Source organism: Mobula hypostoma, chromosome 12, assembly GCF_963921235.1.
Source record: "Mobula hypostoma chromosome 12, sMobHyp1.1, whole genome shotgun sequence".
Classification (NCBI taxonomy): Eukaryota; Metazoa; Chordata; class Chondrichthyes; order Myliobatiformes; family Myliobatidae; genus Mobula; species Mobula hypostoma.
The window spans coordinates 62,263,819-62,287,815 of NC_086108.1; the positions used below are offsets into that span (position 1 = coordinate 62,263,819).

Below are 23,997 nucleotides of genomic sequence, written 5' to 3' on the forward strand. Positions count from 1 at the left end.
AATTAACTGTAGAACCGTTCGGATGTCCTGAGAGAGAAGTTCAGAATCAGAATCAGATTTAGTATCACTGGCATATGTCGTGAAATGTGCTAACTTTATGGCAGCAGTACAATGAAATACATGAGAAATAAATATTGAGAAAAAAACTGAGTTACATTAAGTATATGTATTAAAATAAGTAGTGCAAAAGAAAAGCAGAAATAAAAATGTAGAGTAGTGTTCATGGGTTCAATGTCTATTTAGAAATCAGATGCCTGAGGGAGGGAAGCTGTTCCTGAATCACTGAGTGGGTGCCTTCAGGTTTCTGTACCTCCTTTCTGATGGTAACAGTGTGAAGAGGGCATGTTCTGGGTGGTGGGCATCCTTAATTCCTTTATGATGGACGCCGCCTTCCTAAGGCACCGCTCCTTCAAGATGTCTTGGATACTATGGAGTCTAGTAGCCATGATGGAGCAGACTAATTTTACAAGTTTCTGCAACTTACTTTGGTCTTGTACAGTAGCCCGCCCCCCCCGCCACCATAACAAACAATGTTGCGGCCTGACAGAATGCTTTCCACGGTACATTTGTCAAAGTTTTTGAATGTTTCGGTTGACAAACCAAATCTGCTCAGACTCCTAATTAAGTATAGCTGCTGTCTTGCCTTCTTTATAGCTGCATCGATATATTGCATCCAGATTATGTTCTTAGAGATATTGACACCTAGGAACTTGAAATTGCTCTCTCCCTCCACTTCGGATCCCTCTATGAGGATTGGTTTGTGTCCCCTTGTCTTACCCTTCCTGAAGTCCACAATCAGCTGTTTGGTTTTGCTGACATTGAGTGCAAGGTTGTTTCTGCGACACCACTCCACTCACTGGTATAGCTCACTTCTGTACGTCCTCTCGTCACCACCCTAAATTCTGCCAGCAATGGTTGTATCATCAGCAAATTTACAGGTGGAATTTGAGCTATGCCTAGCCACACAGTCGTGGTGTAAAGAGAGCAGAGCAGTGGGCTAACCACACGTCTCTGCGGTGTGCCAGTGTTGATTGTCAGCGAGGTGGAGATGTTACTTCCAATCAGCACAGATTTTGGTCTTCCGGTTAGGAAGTCGAGGATCCAATTGCAGAGGGAGGTACAAAGGCTCTGTAGCTTTTTGGTCAGGACTATAGGAATGATAGTGATAAACACTGAGCTATAGTCAATAATCAGCATCCTGACCTAGATATTTGCATTGCCCAGGTGACCCAAGGCTGCATGGAGAGCCAATGGGATCGTGTCTGCTGTAGACCTATTGTAGCAATATGCAAATTCCAGTGGGTTCAGGTCCTTCCAGAGACAGATGTTGATTCTAGTCATGACCAGCCTCTCAAAGCATTTCATCGCTGTAGGTGTGAGTGCTACTGGATGATAGTTGTTGAGGCAGCTCATGCTGCTGTTCTTGGGAACTTGGATAATTGTTGCCCTTTAAAAGTTAAGCCAAGGCCTTTGCTTCTATAAAGGCAATGTAACATCTAGATACATGTCACACAATTTAGAAATGAAATACATCTTCCATAAAGGCTTACTTACTTATTTTTGTGGTTCCAAAAAAGAAACAGCTGCTGAATAGAATTCTAAAGTAGCTTATATCTCCTATTCAGATGCAACCTTATTTAACAATTCCATGCTAACTGTTTAAATTAATTTGTGCCTTTACCTCAACTGAACTATATTGTTAAATAGGCAAACACGAGGAAATCTGCAGGTGATGGAAATTCAAGCAACACTCACAAAAATGCTGGTGAATGCAGCAGGCCAGGCAGCATCTATCGGAAGAGGTACAGTCGACGTTTCAGGCCGAGACCCTTCGTCAGGACGAACTGAAAGAAGAGATAGTAAGAGATTTGAAAGTGGGAGGGAAAGGTGGAGATCCGAAATGATAGGAGAAAACAGGACGGGGAGGGATGGAGCTAAGAGCTTGAAAGTTGATTGGCAAAAGGGATACAAAGCTGGAGAAGGGAGAGGATCATGGGATGGGAAGCTTAGGGAGAAAGAAAGGGGGAGGGGAGCCCAGAGGATGGAGAGCAGGCAAGGAGTTATAGTGAGAGGGACAGAGGGAGAAAAAAGAGAGAGAGAGAGAAAGAAAGGGGAAAAAACAATAATAAATAAATAAATAAGGGATGGGGTACGATGGGGAGGAGGGGCATTAACGGAAGTTAGAGAAGTCAATGATCCTCTCTTCTCCAGCCTTGTATCCCTTTTGCCAATCAACTTCCCAGCTCTTAGCTCCATCCCTCCCCCTCCTATCATTTCGGATCTCCCCCTCCCTCCCACTTTCAAATCTCTTACTATCTCTTCTTTCAGTTAGTCCTGACGAAAGGTCTCAGCCCGAAATGTCGACTGTATCTCTTCCTATAGATGCTGCCTGGCCTGCTGTGTTCACCAGCATTTTTTGTGTGTATATTGTTAAATACTCTGACTGAAATATTTTCTTAAATATCTCTATTTTTTTCAGCAGAGCTTTCGGGTGCATACATCCTAACAAGGAATGGATTGTTCCTTTATTGAAGCTTCCAATGAACATTGCATTTTTTGCCTTTGAAGTGTATCCTGAAACTTCCTGGGAGACTTACTTTATGCATTATCTATTTTATATACAGTACTGTGCAAAAAACTTAGGCAACCTAATTATATATATATATGTAACTAAGACTTTTGCACAGTACTGTATGTGTCACATGTTTTACATGTCACAGATATACTGTGAGAATATGTCTGGTATGAGAATATGTAAAAATGGTGTACAAATATTTTGTTGGTGGCATGGGGAATAGAACAGGGATGGGTGTCCATTTTGCATGGATATAAACAAAACCATTTTCACTAGATACCATTTATCATCACTTTGGTTCTTATCAAACCTTACAGGCTCACCATCTTTATTTACAAAATCTTTATTCCATTAACCCATTTGGTCTCAGCCTGTCCATGATGTACCCTTTGTCCTTTCTGTTACTCCCACTTCCACCCTGTTCCTTCTCCCTTTCCCCATTTCAATAAGGTTTCTCAGGAAACATTACCTCTTTCTCTTTCTAGAGATAGTTGATGACCGGTGTCTTCTACTGGAAGATGCTAAATGGTGTGATTTCACAGGGCTTATTATCTTTCCCTTATGTTGTACATAATATTGACTGTTTTAAGATTATGGGGTATAATAAAGAGGATTACAAATGATACAAGAATTGGCCATGTGGACAAAAGCTTTAGACTGCTGAAGTATGTAGGTGATCTGCCCTGTCAGCTGGAAAAAAATGGTAAATCCAATTCAGTGTGGATAAGTGTGAGGTAATGCATTTTCCAGGTCAACAATGCAAAGGAATATGTGTAAAATGGTAGGACAGAAAGTAGTGTGGAGAAATCAAAGGAGCGTGGAGTGTATGTTCACAGATCCCTAATGTTTACATGATCGTGTGGTGGAAAGTGCACAAAATACCTTCCTTTATGAACCAAGGGCAGAATATGAGAACAGACAGATTACACCAGATCTGTATGATACTTTGAACGCCACAACCTGAGTACAGTTTTGGATCATGGCATCGCAGGACAGGTTATTGGATTGGAAGTGATACAAAGGATGTTTTTTTCAGGATTGGATGGTGGTAGGAATGAGGGAAGAGTGGATAAATTGAGGTGTTTTGTTTTCTAAAGGTGAAATGTAATTAACTATATAAAATTAGGACAAGTTGCTAAGGAAAGGTGTTAATGATAAGGCAAATAGGAATGACCTATTTCATTTTGTAATGAATTTAAACATCAGGATTAAAGATTTAAAGTGAAGACATAGAATGGTCAAAAGAGACTCAAGGAGAAAGAAATCACCCCAAGTGTAATGGGGGCCTGGACCTCATTTCCTTGAAGCAGAAACCCACATTGTATTGACATGAAAGTATTCAAGTGTGTTTTGAGAAGCTGATGGCTGGGTTTGGCTGAAGCCTGGAAGGCACAAAAGATGATAGCTGAGTAGATAGTTCAAATGGGTCTCGTCTGTTTTTTAAATGTTCAACGATTTACTTGTATTTAAAATTAGCTTAGGTTACTGCACAACTTGTTGCAGTATAATCACAACGTTCATTTTTCATATGGAATACTGTAACTTGAATTGATTTATTAATTTCACGCATAGTTTTATCCTCTATACATCTCGGATGAAACGTATTTGTTTCAACACTATTATCGAGATGTTTTTAGTGTGCACTTAATGCTGAAAACTAGATGACAATAGAAGGGCGTTTCCAATGACACCAAGCAGAACAACACTGTTTAGGATTTGTTTCTGGTAACGTTTCAATGCTTGTTGGAATGCTAAAGTAGTACAGACGAGGGAAAAAATAGGAAAATTAGTTTACTGGTACAATAATTTGTGGGCATTAAAATGACAAAAGCGTCACTTTGGCTGTGTTACGAGAGTTCAAATGGAAAGTCGGGCTCTGATATGCCGCTTGCTTTAACTGAAGCTTCTTGCCGGCTCCTTGAGGTGCTATGCAGGTGTGTTATTTTTAAGTTGTCTTTCGCAGCCAGGTTACTTCGAGCTGTCAGTCACACACTGCGCGGGACTTTTGATCGTCCCATAAAACCCCACCCACCTGGCGACCCCGAATGTGACATCACTCTTCCGCAAGTTCAGACGTTGAGATCACCACGTTTTCCATATTTGGAAACAAACTTCCCACGTTCCTGACCGGGTGGTCTGGCACCAACTTTACGTCAGCACGTCTTCAGCACGCAAAGCCTTCCAGTGGCTTGGAGAAAGCGAATTAAAAACGCGCAAATTCCTTACATGGGAGTAACTCCCAGTCTAAACTAACGTGCTTCCCGGGCCTTTTATATTTGCATTGCACTTAACAGAAACCTGAATGTATTGTAGATCAATATTTCCGGCGTTATCACTGTTAGTACTTCAGTTTAAAGTAATCAATATTGGATGGTGTAACTTTCGGAGCGAAAATCTCACGATTGAGAGGACTCAAGCTGCAACAAGTTTCAGTGCTCACCTCAGATCTGGTACGGATTGGCTCATTTTAAATTACAGAGGTAACCTGAAATTTACAGGTTGGATATGTTTTGTTTCTTTGTAGAGCCTCTGTGATTATTTGAGGCTAGCAACCGAATTTAATAGCTGATTTATGTTAAAAATCTTAGCTTCAAAGAACATTAGACTCCAATGGACGTGGCCTTGGAAATAAACACTTTCACTTTTTATGTAGTTATTGAAAGTTTAAAAAATACAATATGAGCAAACCAGACACTAGCTAGCTAAACTATTTACATATTTTTTGGTGAGAAACGCGAAGTAATTACTGCTCCAACCACAAATTAGCATGGAGTTGAAATAATTAATATGTCTAAATAATATTGTGTCGTTTGATCCTTTGAAGACATTATTTTATCTTGGTTCCGGCAGGTTGAGGATTTCAAGTAATTATAATACTATTTGAATAAAACAGGTACTCTCAATCCATAATGGGGGTACAGAATAGACCATAAAGAGGCACCTGTCAGATGTAGTAAATCTTACTTGAAACTGTTTTGAAATGAAACCCAGCCTTTTAAATTGCTCATTTTTCCTATTTGTTTATATAGGGTAAATAATCCCAATCAACTGAAATTTAATTCACAAATAGAATATTTAAATTTCCCAAATGGTTGCGATTGATGATATTCTCAACATTTTTTTCAGACCCTTTAGTTACCAAAAGTTTATTTGATAATTACTTCAATGAAAATCTGTTACAGCCCTTTATAGTTTCCAGTGCCCCAGCGTGGTTGTTACCGCAGACGTTCAGCCTTCACTGAGAGTTATCACTGCAGAGTTTAGTGTAACTATTCCGAGTTATAAGATTATAACTTTATTCATACTTTGTAACGACACCTTCCTCTCTGAATTGCAACTTTAAATACCGAAATTAATTTGACCCATTTCAGCTATTGTTAAAAACGGCAACAAATAGCATCCTGCTTATTTTGCTAATAAGCTCCAACATCTTTAACTATCAACATTATTTAATTTGTATCAAATTTATAGCTTTTCCACCCCAAATACCATTTGAAATTAAAACGCGACCGTGTTATGAAGAACTTATGCAGATTGCGGTGCCTTATTGATACGACCTGTGAATACCACAGAAGTTTATAGGTCGTAAGTTGATTAGTTGCAACAATAGGAAATAAATTTATTTTGAGTCAATGAGCGAGCATTGACTTTAGCACAAAAATAACGCGTGCCCTTTTTTTGCCACATCCAATTCTTTTCCCCTCCAATATTAGTTAAGTAATTTCAATATTCAGATTGTGGTCATTGCAGTACAACCGCAAACACGAAATACAAAGAAGCTTAGAGCACAAAATGAATGTCTTTTCAAATACTTTATTCATACGTTTTAAATATAATTGAACTTTTTCCAGAAGTTCTCAGAAACGAACATAAAAAATTATATACTTTATTACAAATGGTAAACTTACAGTCCTCCAAATCTCTTATTTACACGAATATATTGGGGGTCTATCCCAATAAGCAACATAAAAAATAACTTACAAAGGCTATCGCTTGAAGCGGTTATGTTCTGTTGACAGAAAATGATTTTTTTCATAAAACAAAACATAGTCTATACATTTTTCAAGGCATGACGGCCTCAAAGCTTATAACCTCCCTTAACTCCCTCCCACGCCCTTCCCCACTTTATACTACATCAGAAGCGACCTATGCTATCGCACTTTTAAATTCGGTAATACTGGATGATCTGAACTGCTTCGGTCCATGCAAGACTTGGTCAAAGTAAATCAATGACTCGATATTTATGTTTTTCTTCTGCAAACGGCTTTTCAGTCATTCTGGGTTCTTTTTTTTACATCAAGCAGAGTCCTCCACGTTTTCCTCCGTGCATGTGCGCTCGGGCGCAATCAGGACTACTTCTGGCTTGATTTACTTAATGCAGTCCTCCTCGCATTTATTCACCAACTGTTTCTCCCTTTGCGCTCTTGAATCAAAACGTCTGCAGCTGCTGCGTTAGCATGAGTTGGCAGCCACTGTTTACGTGATTCATAACTTTCTGTTTCAGCTGGGCAACCTGTTCCCGTAGCAGGTTTGCCGTAGATGCCAGTTCAGAGTTCTGTGCCTTTAAGGTTTTAACTTTATCTTCCAGTCTGGCGATTCTCTCAAGTTTCCTCTTCCGGCACTTTGAGGCGGCAATGCGGTTTCTCATTCGCTTCCTCTCCGCCTTGATTCGCTCCTGAGACTCCATGTCAATAGGAGACAACGGAGGGGTCTCCCCGGGCATCTCGGGCACCGTCTGCGGTTCCTCCTTCAGGGCCTGGAGTCTGGGATGCTGAACAGGCATTTGAGGATTCATTGCATGATGCTGTGGCGTTGCATAGTTCATATTATTAGTATTGTAGTTAGGTTGAGTGGTGATGGTATTAGGATTAAAGTTATTGAGATTCGCGTACACGGGAGGCTCCTGGTGTAAATTTGAATTGTAAACAGTGCTTGCACTGGCCAGAGAGGCAGAGACTGCAATCGGCGTGTTCACAGACTGAGTTGAACATGTCACGCTAGGCAGAATATTCTGTTTATGAAGTTCTTCTAGAGCTTTGACAAAACCTTCAGCGAAACCCTCCTGTTCGTCCGTAACATTCCTGGGGCACAGGAACTGGGTCGGCGTTGGGGTGGTTGTGATCAACCCGTTGCTAGACTGAATTATAAGACGTTCAAGTTCAGGTGATGCGAGTTTGAGAAGTCCCACGTCCGGAGACGTTAAGATACCTTCACTATTCTTGTTCCTCAGATGCGGTTTCAAGTTGCTGGCTGGATCTGACAAGTTTAAAGTCATATTTTGTTTCAGCATTTTCGGACTATATCCATAACCAGAATTTTCAGGCTGTGCAAAAGCTGCGTTGAGTGCATCGTCGTGGTAGAATGGTTGTTCCATCTTCGTAGACATAGAATACCGATGGAAAAAAACTCTGGATGCGAAGTATTACAAAATAGAAATGTAGTAGAGTTTTTAAAGAGTTCAGATCTGCTTCCACGCAATCTGTTTTCCAACTCGCAAGTTCAGTAATGTACTTTTAGAAGTCAGTTGATCTTCTCTTCAAAATCTGGAGTTATAACTGTTCTCAGTAAGAAAGCTCCCAGATCAAAAAGTGTGCAAACTACCAAGTTCCTTCTGCTTGTTTCACACTCGACTCTGAGCACTTGCAGCGTGGGTCCCAGGCTTATCTGCAACTGGTAATACACCCGAAATAGCAATGATGTCATTTCGGCGGTTTCCAATTGGCTGGATATTACATATGGGCGTTTGAAAATTTGCATGTCGGGTTCGGTTTCTATAACAACACCCCAGAAGATTCTAACTTAACGCGGTGCACGACGGGCTGAGGTAATGCGAAAGCAGAGAGGATCATGGGATGACGTCTTTATTTTGAAGCTCTAGTTACCCGCTTTAAGGTGGATGTCAGCGGAATGGCGGGAAGTGTTGTGAATATATTTATCGGCTTTTCCGAGAATTATTAGCATAACCCTCCTCCGCAGGGTCTGAAAGAACGAAAGATTTCACCCCAGCTGTTATTAAAATGATAATGATAATATTAGCCGGAAGGCCGGACTGAAGAGTTAAAATAGCGTTTAAGGCGATTATAGACTGGCGTGGTTTTGGCCAATAGAAGTATGGCTAGGGATGACGGTCCACCAATCGGAAGTGCCAGGAGGCGGGAGGCGCTTGCTTGGCAGGTCTGTTCGCACCGCGCTCTGCCACTTGTGGACTTTTCGGAGCGTTAGTAACCAACCCTCGCGCACCGATTGTCAGCCGGCGGGCTCGAGGGGCAACGGTAAATCTTGGTGGCCTCGACGGGCGGCTGGAGGAACGAATAGGAGGACGCTGGTGGTGGGAATCCACCAATAGCTGCGACGCGGAGGCGGGTCTCCCGGGGAGGCGTGGGGGTGGTGGAGGAAGCGGCTGTGTTGACCTAAAGTTGACCGTCTGAGCTTGTGAAATGGATCTGAGTTCGTGTTATCTGGGTCCGAGCCTCTGGTCACAGTTGGTGTTTGCTTGGTCACTTTCAGTAGCGGGGCATTGATTTACCTCCATGACTGTTATAGGAGTTTAGATCTGGACTTGGTATAAATTGTAAACGCCCCTGACCCTCCCCGCCTTTAGATAGTGAAGAAAGAGGGATCTCAAGTTTAAAAACATATGCCGAAGCGCATTGGGTTCCGCTCGAGAATGGGTTGCACTTTCAGTTTGTGCAAACATTGATTTTTCTTTTGGAAAGTGCATGTGGCTGTCGATAAGTGATGTCCCGGGAGATTTCTTCCCTTGTGTTCATGTTTATGTGGCAAGCTCGTTGGTGCATTAACCCATCATATTCAGCTGCCTTGTTTAACGCGGTCTTTGAGGACTTTTTGAAGGGAGGGAGAGACTCGGAGCACTGATTCTGGTAATTTCGTGCACCCGTGGTTTCTTTTTCTTGTTGCTGGAACTGAGCACCGATTTTTCGCTTGCAGCCACACTGCCAAAAAAACCATCCCATCCAGTGAAACTTGAGCCACCGGACCCACACTGAATGCGAATACAGGCTGTGCTCTGTGATCGCAGTAAAAATCCAATGGATAAAGGTGCCTTTACTCGAGTCCATGCAAGTTCACAAATTCATATGCGGTGTCCGTATAGGTTTGTGGATTAATGAGCTTAGAAATAGTAAGTTTGTTTTATGGTGTTGTGCAGTGGTGTGCGAGAATAAGGGTGAGCAAACAGCGAATATATCTTTATTTATACTGATAAACTCATGACGATTCTGTATTTAACCATTTGTAAATAATATCTGAGCTTCAACCTTAAATCAAGAGTATGGTTCTCGTAAACATTAACATGCAATTCTGCTGTGGAGCGTTGCATGCAAGTCTCGACGTATCTTGTCTGGTGCTTGTACTCATGAACATGTTAACAACCAAGGAGAAGAGCTTTGATTTTGGTTTTGAGTTCCAGACATTTGTAGTTTCATTGCTTTACCGATAGAAGTTAAGTGGGTTAATGGATAACAAGAATCAGACGCAGGACCTTAGTGTTTGTTACGATGTGGCACTGAAAATGTAGAATTGTAGCTCGCATTTTTAATTGGGGGGAAATTTACTTTTCAAACATTAGGAAACTTTGTGCATAGAAACCATGTAGCACGTAATGTTTTAATTCAATAAATGGAGTTATCTTAAGCACAGTCTTTTTCATGAGTGTGAATTCAGCAATTGTTAAACGTTTTGATATGTTGCTTTTGACCAGTTTTGATAGCTGACCGTCGCAAGAGAAAAGCACCTTGTGGTGTTATTTGCAGATGTACAAACATGAAACATTAGATATTTACATGAAGGATTAAAAAACCTTGCCATTGAACTATACTGTAAATGTAGAGATTGGACTTCAACGAGGTGAGTTGTAATTTATCTTGGTCTCTCACACATCCTCTACAAGGGGAGCTTTCAGTATACTTACAGTATATCAAATCAATAAAATGCAGATGCTGGAAATTTGAAATAAAACAGAAAATATTGGAACTGCACAGTAGGTCAATTGGTACTCATAGAAAGAGTTGTATGTGTATGTTTATATATGCACTTTATATATGCAAACACTCTGGCTACTTTATTGGGTACATTCAAGTTTAGTTTATTGTCATTCAACTGTACACGTGTATACCACCAAACGAGACACGATTCTCCTGGACCAAGGTGCACAACACAGTACATATAACTCACACGCATAACACAAAGTAATATTACAACAAGTAAATTAATAATAAGATGCATTTCTGACACAAGTTTAAAAAGTAAACAGTATAATACTACTAGCTCTTCATATATAATGAGACCTGGGTGGTGGCAGGGAGTTCAGTAGTCTCTTGGCCTGGGGGTGTGCGAGAGAAGCTATTTCCCATCCTTGTCCAATTACCTGATGGTAGGGGGTCAAAGAGATTATTGGACAGATGGGAGTGATCACTAACAATGCTAAGGGCCCTGCCTACACACCATTCCTGATAAATATCTGATGGGTGGAAGAGAGGTCTCTTTGCAGTCCTCACAATCCTTTGTAGTGACTTGTGGTCAGATGCCTTGCAATTCCTGTACCAAATGGTGATGCAGCTGGTCAGGAGATTCAATGTTGCTCCTATAAAAGTTGGTTAGAATGGATGGGGGGTGAGAGGGAGCCTGACTTGCCTCAGTCTCCTCAGGAAGTGGAGGTGCTGCTGTGTTGAGGGACCAGATGAGATTGTCCATTATGTGCACTCCCAGAAACTTAGTGCTCCTCTCCACTGAGGAATTTTGGATGTGTAGTGAGAAATGTTCAACCTGCAATTTTCTAAAGTCCATATTCCCTCTTTGGTCTTGTCCATGTTGAGACTCAGCTTGTGCTTGCACCATTCTACCAGCTGCTCTGCCACCTCAATGTATGCCGTCTTTTCATTGTAAATGAGGACAACCACTGTTGTGTCATCAGCAAACTTAATTACAGTATTCAGTTTGAACAGGACCTACAATGCAGCAATGTGTTAGCAGTGGGCTGAGCACACAGCTGTAGGGAGTGCTGGTGCTCAGTGTGATGGAGCTAGAGATGCTGCCAACACAGACTGGCTGGGTCGTTAATGCAAATATCGAATCAGCCAATCATGTAGCAGCAACTCAATGCGTAAAAACATGCATACATGGCCAAGTGAGTCAGTTATTCAGACCAAGCATCAGAATGGGGAAGAAATGACTGGCCATGGAATGATTGTTGGTGCCATCATGGGATGATTTGAGTGTCTTAGAAACTGCTGATCTCTTGGGGATTTTGTGCATGACAGTCTCTGAAGTTTGCAGAGAGTGGTGTGAGAAACAATCAAATATCCAGTGAGCGGCCGTTCTGTGGGTGAAAATATCTTGTTAATGACAGAGATCAGAGGAACATTGACCTGACAGGAAGGAACTCAAATAACCATGCGTTACTACAGCACTATGCAGAAGAGCATCCCTGAACACAGTCAGGTTGAACCTTGAAGGGGATGAGCTACAACAGCTGAAGTCTACAGACATTCACTCAGTACCTAATGTTGCCCGTGAGTGTATGTTTGTGGTCTTCTACTGCTGTAGCTCATCCACTTCAAGTTTTGATGTGTTGTGTGTTCGGAGATGCTCTTTAGCACACCATGTTGTAACCCATGGTCTTTTGAGTTACTGTCGCCTTCCGGTCAGCTTGAACCAGTCTGGTCATTCTCCCTTAACCTCTCTTGCCCACAGAACTGTTGTTTACTGGATCTTTTTTGTTCGTCGCATCATTCTCCATATACTCTAGAGACTGTTGTGTGTGAAAACCCCAGATCAATAGTTTCTGAAAACCATTCCACTTGACACCAGCAATGAAGCCATCTAGTTGCTGTTTAAGTGAGAAGTAGGGTGGGTGGGGAAGAGAGACAAAGTATGCAAGAGCTGTGAGATGTAAATCAACTGTCAAAAATGCCCAGCAATTCAAGCATCCCCAGTGGAGAGCGGAAAATTGTATAAATAATACAAATGGAAAACTTCCACCAGAACTGGCTAGTGCTGTTGCAAAGAAAGGAAGTTACCTGAAATGGTTGAATTTGATAATGTGTCATACAAGCTGTCCCTTGTCCAGATGGAAGGTGACAGGTTTGCCTCGAATCTCTTTGGAACAGTGCAGGAAACAACAGACTAGTCAAAGTGGGAATAGGATTGAGAATTAAGGTGACCAACAACTTGAAGCTCAAGATTGCTCCTGCTGTTGGAATGAAGTCATACTGCAAAGTGATTATCCAATCTGTTTGATTACTTCGGTATGGTGGAGATCATATTGTGAGCACTAAATACAGTGCACTTGATATAAATGTTCAGAAGGTCAAGTAGCATGTTCAAAGGAAAACAACTTTTAGAAATGACTTCTGATCAGTTCTAGGAAAAAATATATGCTTTTCTAATTTGTAGAGAAAGGAGGAGAGCCAAGGAGAACAAATCAGATGTTTGAGTGGAGACCAAGAGAAATTCCTTGACACCACTGACAGACAGTGGTGAAAGCTTGTTCATAGGAGAAAGTTATGTGAATAAAGGAGAGAAGCTGTTAGATAAGAACACAGCATTTTCTGGAAAAGTGAAGCACAATAAGTGTGGAATGTATAACAAGTCAGGTATGATGTGTGGAAAGAGGAGAATTGAGTGAACTTTTTAGGTTAATGAATTGCATCAGAACTGGTCAGTTGAATGCAAATTGGAAAGGCTAGTTAACTCAAATTCATTAAATTCACTGAATCCTGGGGGATGGAGCCTGTCCAGATGGAAGATGGTGTGTCATTCCTGGAACTTGTTCGTCTTTGTTGGAATAGTGCAAGAGGCCAAACAAAAGTTAGATTGGGTTGGAGGTTTAAGTGACAAATAATTGACGTAATTCCTAGTTTCTTGACATTCCATTGCAGTTCAGAGGCGTTGCCTTTTGGATGAGCTTAAATTGTGTAACTTTCTGCTTTGGATGGATGTAAAAGATGTCATGGCTGTATTTTAATGAGCAAATTATTAGTCTCTGCTGTTCAATATTTATCAGTTGATCAATATATTGTGTACAGTTATGATTGCCACACTACAAGAAGAATGTGAAGGGTGCAGAAGAGGTTCAGCAGCTGTTGCATGGTTTGGAAAGTATTAGCTATAAGGAGAGACTCGCCATACTTGGATTGTTTCTGGACCATCAGAGGTCAACTTGATAGAAATACATTCTTTAAAAAAAATTATGAGAGTAGATATTTTGAGTCTTTATCTCAGAGTGGAAATGTCAAATGCTAGAGAGCATAGGTTGAAGAGGTGGAAAGTTTAATGGAGATTTGCAAAGCAAGTATGTATTGTTTTGCACAGAGTTGTAGGTGCCTTGAGTATCATGGAGAGTGGTGGCAGAAGATAAGAAAGTAACCTTCTTAGAGGCACTTAGCAGTCATGAACAAGCAGACAATGGAGAGATATAGACCATTGTCAGTCAGGCAGGATTAGTTATATTGGCATGATGCTAACTGAAGACAAGGTATACCTAGTGACCTAATCCTGTACTGTACTTTTCTATGGTTTATCATTAAAATTGATTATCCAAATGGTATCAAACTGCCTAAGGCATTTTTAATGCCAGTTTGTTGCTATGTTTCTTACAGTACAACAACAAACACTTTTGAAAAATGCTTCTGTAAGGTGTTGGGGATCTAAGATTGAAGAAACTGCTTTATAAGTGCAGGTCTTTCTTTTCAGCAAGTGTGTACCAGTTTTACAATGATCTAGGTAAGACGGTACTACTTGGGGCAAAAATATGCAGATGATGAGAATTCAAAACAACTTTCTGGAAGCATTGAACACCTTTGAGAATAGTCAACACATTGCATCGAGGCTCTTCCTCTGAAGGGTTGATTATTTCTCCCTTTGGGATTTGTTAGCACAGATAAAATTTTTGAAAGTACTTGTGTTCCTTTCTAAATTTTTAGTAAAAGATTTTTATTGTTAGGTTGCTGATGTTGACAGCCAGGTACTGCTATTAGTGTTTATATTACATACAGTATTTTTTATGTTTCTAATGGATTCAATCTCCCAGTATATAGTGATTAATATATCCCATATAGACTCATCAAAGTGTGGTATACTGGATATTATAGTTATTTGCATGTCATCGTGAGTTCTCTTCTCCAATAATCTGAAAGTGATTTATTCTTCCCAAACAGAGGTAAGGGCCATTTTAAGCTGCTTTATTTTATTTACTTAACACTATATGAATGCATAGAGCAATGTTTTGTACATTGTGCTAACTTATTAAAAGTGGAAATTTAAGTTGAATAAGAACACGGGTGTTGATCTATTGTAGGATAAATCAGTTGTCATTGATTACTCCTAAAACTAAATAAACCAAGATGTAATGTGAGTGGTTGCCCTAGGATTTACTTGATGCTCTCATCTACGACTTACATTCATGTAACACTCTTTAGTATAAGAATAGAAACAATCTATTTTGTCAGTGCCAGAAAAAAATGATTTTTATTAGATTAGATGCATTACAGCTTCTTAGAGGTAGGACATACAGTTTTTATGGTTGGAATTTTAGAGCTTTGCACCTGGGTAATTGAAAATGCAGCTGCTAATGATAGAACAAAGGAAATCTACTACATGCAGTGCATCAGAAATAAAGGAGTGCAGATATTGTAGAGGTTCTTAGGCAGAAAGTGTTGGAGGTAAGGAAGCAGGTGGAAAATTAAACAAAGATAAGTATTTTGAAGTTTGTTTGCCATTGTTTTGGGAACCACTGTGGTGGGTGGGGGTAAACAAACATCATTTGCAGTCAGAATAAGACATTAGGAGCTGAATTAGGCCATTCAACCCATCGAGTCTGCTCCGCCATTCTATCATGGCTGATTCATTTCCCTCTCAACCCCATTCTCCTGCCTTCTCACCTTCACTTTGACATCCTTACTAATCAAGAACCTATCAACCTCTGTTTTAAATATACTTAATGTCTTAGCCTCCACAACTGTCTGTGGCAATGAATTCCTCAGATTCACAATTACATGGCTAACGAAATTCTCTAACTCTCTTCTAATAGGTGTGCTTGTAGTCTGAGGCTGGACCCTCTGGGCCTGGACTCTCCCACTATTGGAAGCATCCTTTAACGTCCACTCTCTCTGGATGTTTCAGTATTCAGCAGGTTTCAATGAGATCATCTAATTCTATAGGTGTGATTATTTTTTTGTTGGCCTTATTTAATTTGATTAACTAAATTTAACTTCCCCGTCCAAGGGTTGACAAGCAGTACTGATATTAGTTGGCTACCACCAGTGATGGTGGGTGTTGGCTTCTTGGAAAGAGCTATCACAGAGCTCAAAAGATTAAGATATTGTAACTCTTGTGTAAATGTTTACTGGACAAGTTAGTTCTGTCAGTGTCTTTTTCTCAATGCTTACACTTATCTTGGTTAATAGATGTCTCATTAATAACAAATACAATAAAATTACAAGATGCTCTAATTCAATGAAACCAATCTGCTTTTCTCAGTGAGGTAGCAAAGTGGATGATAAACTGGTGAATTTACCCTTGCAATCCCAAACAAAAAATTATTGCACACTTTTCTTGAATCATGAATAACAATTAAAATTCTTAATGTTTTGGTTTAATTTTTTTTCCTTCATTTACTCCAATTACAAGAGGTTTAGATTGGATAAATGCAAACTTTATCCACTGGGGTTGGGTGGGACTGAAACTAGATGTCATTGGTTAAGTGTGAAAGGTGATTTCGTTAAGAGGAACCTGTGGGGAAAAGTCACTTGGAGGGTGTTGTGAATGTGGAACGAGCTGCCAGCAGAACTGGTAGATGCAAATTCAATTGTGACATTGAAGGGGTACATGAGTGGGAGGGATATCATCCGGGTGCAGACAGATGGGACTAGGTGGAATAACGAGCATGGACTAGATGGCCAAAGAGCCGGTTTCTGTTGCTCTATGGCTCTGTAGTTAATGACCACCTTTGGGATCCAAACTATGCTGTGGCCAAGGCTTCCTTACCAGATTCAAAACCTCAATGCCCTCTTGAAGAAACAGGCTTTTCTAGTCTCTTCATGTTTAAGCCGAGGGGAACAAAATGTGCAGGATTAGAGGCAACTTTCACTTTGTATATAGTAACCACATTAAATTTACAACTTGTATGACAACAGTTATAGACTATTGCAATGAACAGTCCCTCAGTTATTGAATAGCTCACAGATTCACATAAACTGCAGGACTAATCTAAGAATGAAAGATCTGCACAAATTTAACTTGTTCCAATGTCTTCACACAGTTTTTTGGGTGGTAAGGTATTGCAAAGCAGTTATCACAGTGCCAGCAACCCAGGTTCATTTTTGGAGATTTTGTCTGTTCTCCACATGACCATATCGGTTTCCTCTGGGTGCTCTGATTTACTCCCACATTCCAAAGGCAGACATGTCAGTAGGGTAACGGGTGGTGCGGGTTCATTGCGGAAGGGCCTGTTACCATCCTCTATCTCTGAGTAAGAATAAATGACATTATATGATGAAAACTAATTTTGCTGGTGTAAATTAAGTAAATAATTTTCAACAGTGCAATGGCTATTGTGTCTAATTTGATATTTTACTGTGTTATTGAGATTTGTTCCCTGAAATTACCCTTAAGCTGAAATTCCAGTCATTCGTTTGTAACAAAGTCCTCTCTGCTTCTACCTTCTAATCATAAATTCATCCCTTTCCGCTTACCCGTTTAAGCCTGCCTCCGATTATCTGCCACTGAACACTTTAGCTATGCCTGTTGTCACTCCTGGGCTAATTGTTTCCGATACTTTCTTTGCAGACTGCCTATCTTCACTAAATTTCAGTTCCTCTATTCAAAAGTCTGTCCCAAGTGTATTTTTAAGACCATAAGATATAGGAGCAGAATTAGGCCATTTGGCCCACCTAGTCAGCTCTGCTATTTTATCATGGCTGACCCACTTCCCCTCTCAGCTCCGGTCCCCCCCATCCCCTCCTCTGCCTTAAATATATATGTAAGACTTGGCCTCCACAGCTGCCTGTGGAAATGAATTCCACAGATTCACCAGTCTCTGGCTAATGAAAGTGGTGTTTTTTGCAACAAAACATTCCAAAGCACATCACAGGAACAAGTAAAAGCTGGTACAGCACCATAAGCGGATAGTGGGGCAGATGATGAACTGTTTGTTTCAAATTGAATGAAGGGATGCAATTAGCTTAATGTCTTAACAGCTTATGCCTAAGTTCAGGAACGATCAACAAGTTAAGATTTAGAGGAACATAGTTATCAAGAGGTTATAGGGGCTGAGAAAGATTATTGAGATTAAGAAAGGATTTCAAGACAATTATAAAAACAAATAGATTCGTGAGCGATATCATCATAGGCATGGATAATTTGTATTTTATAGCAGCAAATGCAGGTAGGCCATGAATGCAGAAAATAATTATACAAAGAAACAGGCAACACACATCAAAGTTGCTGGTGAACGCAGCAAGCCAGGCAGCATCTCTAGGAAGAGGTACAGTTGACGTTTCAGGCCGAGACCCAAAGGCCTGAAATGTCGACTGTACCTCTTCCTAGAGATGCTGCCTGGCCTACTGCGTTCACCAGCAACTTTGATGTGTGTTGCTTGAATTTCCAGCATCCGCAGTATTCCTGTTGTTTGCGTTTTTTAAAATACATAGAAACAGCTTCATTCTCTTTTAAAAGAACATTTTCCCATTACACTATCTGATACACACTTGAAATAAACACTGAAGTTCTTTTTTGACTTGCAGCTTTCCATGCATTCAAGTAAAGTTGCATCATAAAGTATTCTCTTTCCTAATATCTAATTTGGTATCTAGTTAAATGCAAGTTTTCTGCCATTAAAATTTAATAATTAGTTTCTTGAGAGGGTTTCAAAATTCCTTCTCCATTAGTGAAATTATCCAACATGTTTCTGAAAATGAAAATATTTTCCCATTTTCGGTATCCAGTACAAGTGTCTTTTTAAATGAGATCATACTTCTATTTTAAATGTTTTAACACCTCCACAGAAATAGCAAGTTCATATAAATGTATTAATTTCAAAGCCAATGTGCTTTAACACATTGCTAGGAAAAACACGCTTTACAGGATCAATGCGATATTTCTACTTTCCACAAATTTGTATGTTAATAAGCGCATTTAACATACAAGAAAGTCTGCAAAATCATTAAAGCCATCAAATAATAGAGATTGATTTTTTAATTGGGTTGACCAATTACTTGTCAGGATGATGTTTAAAAAAAAACATGGGGTGGGGGTCAGTAGCTCAAGAATTAACTGCAGAAATGGCACCTAGGTATCTTAGAAGGCAAGTGAGAGAAGGAAATTCACAAGCAACACCAGGCAGAAAAATGCAAATTTTGTGATGAAGGAGGTTAAATATCAGAATTAAAACGTAAAGCCAATGAGAAGTTAAATGTTTGCAGGGGAACAGAAAATGGGTTTGCATTATCGCCCACAGCATTTCAGCTGGGGCCTAACAAATGCTTTGTATATCTTCAGAAATTTAAGGCTTGTGCAGTTAAACAATTAGGTTTTCTGCCTCTGTATCCAAAGTAACCTTACAGTGCCTGTTCTCATTCTTTCTACTATTATGTAGGACTTGTCTGATGAACATTTAATACAAACATGGTCATATAACACCATTTGGATTGCTTTAGAGTCTGTCCATTCCTCCCTGAAATCTGTTACTACTCCTCTTTCCAACTTTGAGTTCAAATTTAAACTTTGCAGATGACACTATCCTTGGTATACCAAGTGTAGATCATGAGTATGTATTAAAGTTTAGGTGACCCCAGTGCTGATACCCCATGGAATACAAATGCACACACTTGCCTCAGATTTGAAAACAGCCATTCCTGCCCATTCGGTAACTCACTCTATGTTCTACGTCAGGGTTAGTTGGCATATTCCGCACCAACATGAGCAGAAGGAGAAAGCAAAATCCAGATTCCTTGTTGTAGACTGTGATGTAGCAGCCTCTTCTGGAAGCTCGTTTCTCTGTTCTTCATCCAGTTTCTTATTCATGCAGCCACATCTATTTTGTTTACAATTATTATGAAAATGAAGCATTAGCAAATGCTCTGCAAAAAGTCTGTATGACAATCACTCAGCCTTGATCTAGAGATCATGTCAGCTGCTGGGCAGTCAAAACCATGCTGATTCTGTGAAATTCTAAAACAATAATTTTTAGGTAAATTAGCATGTGGAAACATGTTTTACATAATTATATATGCAATCAAACTATATTTGTTTTTAATCTCTGGCTATCATTAATCTATAAGTCTCTAAATGATAGTTTCTTTTTCTTAATGTTAGTGGTAGTAAAATTTGAATTGATTTGCCAACAGTTGACAAATTGAGTTTTGTCACCTTTTTTAAATAGTGATGTCATATTTATGCCACTCCATGTTGAAGGTGGATAGGAAGGTTGAGAGTTGGGCTTTCATTGACTCCACCTTCCCTCAACAAATTGGGATGTATATCAAGCAGACTGGATGACTTCTGTACTCTGAGCACTGCCAAACTTCTAAGCACCTTTATCCAATTTCCCTGCTGCCTCCTCCACTGTGACACTGCCAGCATCCTCTTACTCATTGAAGAAGGATGCTAATTATTCATATAGTTGCTTTGCCATGTCGTGTGCCTCCGCAATAAGATATTTTTACTCACATATCAAAATACCACTCCTTTTAGTGTATAAATAGTAAAGGTGTTTCAGGTTCTTTGCTTTCCATCTTCTTCACTATTACCCTCTTTGTTTCATTTTTGTTCCTGTTTCTATTCTCTTCTGAATTTAATATATAAATTAGTTTCTCAGAATTATGGACCTGATATTGTAAGGTTTCTCTTGTTTCATCTTGTCTCTTTAAACTTCCCCTTTCTCCCCTTGGGATTGTTTGTCTATGTCTGATTTTATCCTTTACAAGGCCTCCTTTTCCTTACTGACAAATTTAATTTGATTACATTTATTTTTAGCATTTAAACTATCACTCCTAACAGAGTATTTCAACATTTGATTTTCATTTACCCTCTTTTGTCATTGCTCTGAACCTAATAGTTGTGATAATTGTTTCCCCAAATATTCTCACACTAAAGAATTCCCCCTTGCCTTATTTTATCCCTGAGAACCAGTTACAGCAACGTTTTCTATTTGATTCAGTTGGAAAGATCCTCAAAGAGGAATTCTCTTCCACATATTGCAGGATTTTTTCCACTTTCCCTGTTTAAGATAATTGTAGTACTCCATTATTACTGTGAAGTATTGTACATCATCCTGTAATTTCTGCTAATTTGCTCCAGTGTTCACTTTTTGATGTACACATAATGGTTACTTTATTGGTTCATACTTATTCCAACAGATGGAGGGTATAAATGTGGTTGCTGATGCTGAGTAGGTCCTTGAATACTGAACCTCTGTTTTCTTTCAATACACAATCTCTTAATATGCAGTCCCCTCCTGGTATTCAAATCCAACAAGTGGTTGATACTCAATGTACACTGTGTGTGGACTAAAAACTCTCTTATCAGTCTTTTTTTATTGGGGGGAGGGGACATGGTGGGAGAAAAGTTGTCTTGATGTTTAAAAATCTTTTTTAAAATGAAGTTAGTCCATATAATAAGCCAATGTTTTGTGTTTTCTATTACCTTTGAATACCAAGAGCCACGCATCATGGAAATGGGCATTATGTCAGCATGGACCATTCAGCATCCACCTATGCTAAATCCACTGTCATTCCCTCCGAATTTTCTGCTGCTCATTTACCCTAGGGGCAATCAGTGATACCAATTAACCAGCCAACCAAAATATATTTATCTTTTGTTATTTGCAAGTAAGCTGCAGCAACTGCAAAATTCCACAGAATCCTCTCGAAAGTGTACGTTCTTCACCCAGATAGTGCTCAAGGCCAGGATAGATCTGGGGTCAATGTAATTGTGAAGCAACTTGCTATGTAGCATGCCTTTTACCTGGATGTTTTAAACCAAGAGAGTGCATGATATTTTTAATTTTCTAATTTCTTTCTGTGCAGAAGTAGTCACAATGCTTCCCACCCTACCAAAAAAATCTTATATTGATGCACCCTAGCTTCTTGCCAGATCTTGATTATTAGTTTCTGCAAAACATGTTTATATTTACCACTTGCTATTTACTTCAATATCCTTTCAGAGTAATATAAATTTATTCCAAATCGATGAGTTTCATGAAATTACATAAGTGGTTGCTGTTGCATTTTAAAAATAGGTTTTACAAGGAAGTAAAAGACATCTTAGTGACCGTTAGAATTTTTTGACATTCTGCATGGTATCTATAAAGTGTAAGCTTTCTTTAATTGTAGGGGAAGGAGTGCATCTGGAGTCGAGAAGAAGGAAGACCACAATCTGTGCAGATTGTTGATAACATCTCCTCCTCGCTGACGATCAACACTGGTGCACTTCAGGGGTGTATGCTTAGCCCACAGCTCTACTCCCTCTATACACATGACTGAGTGGCTAGGTATAGAACAAATACCACCTATAAAATTGCTGATGATACAACCATTGTTGGTGGAATCTCAGATGGTGACAAGAGGGCATATAGGAGTGAGATATGCCAACCAGTGGAGTAATGTCACATCAAAAACATGGCACTCAACGGAGCTGATTGTGGACTTTAGGAAGGGTAAGACGAAGGAACACATACCGATCCTAATAGAGGGATCAGAAGTGGAGAGAGTGAGTAGTTTCAAGTTCCTGGGTGTCAGTATCTCTGAGGAACTAACCTTGTCCCAACATATTGATGCTGTTATAAAGAAGGCAAGACAGTGACTATACTTCATTACAAGTTTGAAGAGATTTGGTATGTCAACAAATACACTCAAAAACTTCTGTAGATGTACCGTGGTGAGCATTCTGCAAGGCAGCATCACTGTCTGGTATGGGGGGGAGGGGGTGGGTTACTGCACATGACCAGAAGAAGCTGCAGACGGTTGTAAATTTAGTTGGCTTCTTCTTGGGTACTAGCCTACAAAGTACTCAGTATAACTTCAAGGAGCAGTGTTTGGAAAGGCAGTGTCCACTATTAAGGACCTCCAGCACCCTGGGGATGCCCTTTTCTCACTGTTACTATCAGGTAGGAGGTACAGAAGCCTGAAGGCACACACTCAGCGATTCAGGAATAGCTTCTTCCCCTCTACCATCCGATTCTTAAATGGACATTGAACCCGTGAACACTACCTCACTTTTTAAATATATGTTATTTCTGTTTTTTGCATGATTTTTGATCTATTCAATATACATGTACTGTAATTTATTTATTTATTATTATTATTTTCTTCTATATTATGTATTGCATTGAACTGCTACTGCTAAGTTAACAAATTTCACAATACATGCCGGTGATAATAAACCTGATTCTGAAAGAACCTGACTTTATAAACACACTTTTGAACGTTGCATATTCTAAATTGTCCTGTACACACTTTAGCTTTTGAATTTTGCCTTGGCACTTATGTTTTGTGGAAAAGTTTGTGAAGAAGTATACCTTTTAACCATGAGTTGATCAGGAAGTGGTCTGCACAGAACATTTCTGACAAAGGCCTTTCATACCTTTAGCCAAACTTTGCTTTTGTCAGAGCCTTTACTATATGTTAAGATCCTTTACTTTTACCTTTTTTGAAGGAAATGCAGTAGACTGAGACCATCATCTATGTTTTGGAATGTGCTTTTGCTGAAAAGACATGTAATGGCTTTTGTCAAGTTTGTCTTGTATAACTCTATAATACATGGTTGAGCTCCATGAGTTGTTCCTTGCAAAGCACATAGATAGACATTCTCTGCTGTAAGGTGATTAACCTGGTCATAGAGTCATAAAAACATGAAAGCAGGCCCCTTGGCCCAAATATTCCATACTAACCAAAATGTCTGAATGAACTAGTCCCATTTACCTTTGTTTGGCAGATATGCCTCTAAAACTTTTCCATCTATGTACCTGTCCAAATGTCTCTTAAGGCCTTGAAAGAGTAGATGTGGAGAGGCTGTTTTCCAGTGGGGAAGTCTAGGAGCAGAGGATACAGCCTCAGAATAGAGGGCCTTATGGTCTCAAATATTACAATTGTACCCGCCTTGTCAGAGGAAGCAGTAAGCTTCTTCCCACCATCTACTGTGCGGGGGATTGGGGGGGGGATTCCTCTTGGGTCTCTTAAATCTTTCCTCTTGTCTTAAATCTATTTCCTCTGATGTTAGATTCTACTTCCTTGGTGAAAAGACCATCCATTCACCTTATCTTAACCCCCCATGATTTTGTAAATCCCTATAAGGTCACCCCTTTATCTCAGGGAGATAAAGGCTCCAGTCTCTCCACATAACTGAAGTCCTCTAGTCCCACTAACATCCACATAAAACATGCACTTTGATCTGTCTGAAGCTTGCTC

The 23,997-nt window shown here is 39.8% G+C and overlaps 1 protein-coding gene and 1 long non-coding RNA gene across 2 annotated transcripts in view; one reads left to right on the top strand and one right to left on the bottom strand.

Moving 5' to 3' along the window:
- Nucleotides 1-22,475, top strand: part of LOC134354860 (uncharacterized) — a 54,887-nt gene extending 32,412 nt beyond the window's left edge. Inside the window, exon 3 of the long non-coding RNA XR_010019904.1 lies at nt 21,925-22,475. This is a non-coding gene — a long non-coding RNA (uncharacterized LOC134354860). The remainder of the gene's footprint in view (nt 1-21,924) is intronic.
- On the bottom strand, nt 6,379-8,223 carry jun (Jun proto-oncogene, AP-1 transcription factor subunit). Its single transcript, XM_063064969.1, has one exon. The coding sequence runs from the start codon at nt 7,959-7,961 to the stop codon at nt 7,005-7,007; it is 957 nt and encodes a 318-aa protein (XP_062921039.1). The 5' UTR covers nt 7,962-8,223; the 3' UTR covers nt 6,379-7,004.
- Nucleotides 22,476-23,997: the final 1,522 nt, after the last annotated feature.

What these genes read in the sequence shown, in the direction of transcription:
- jun (XM_063064969.1), bottom strand. Translation starts at nt 7,961, where the DNA reads ATGTCTACGAAGATGGAACAACCATTCTACCACGACGATGCACTCAAC.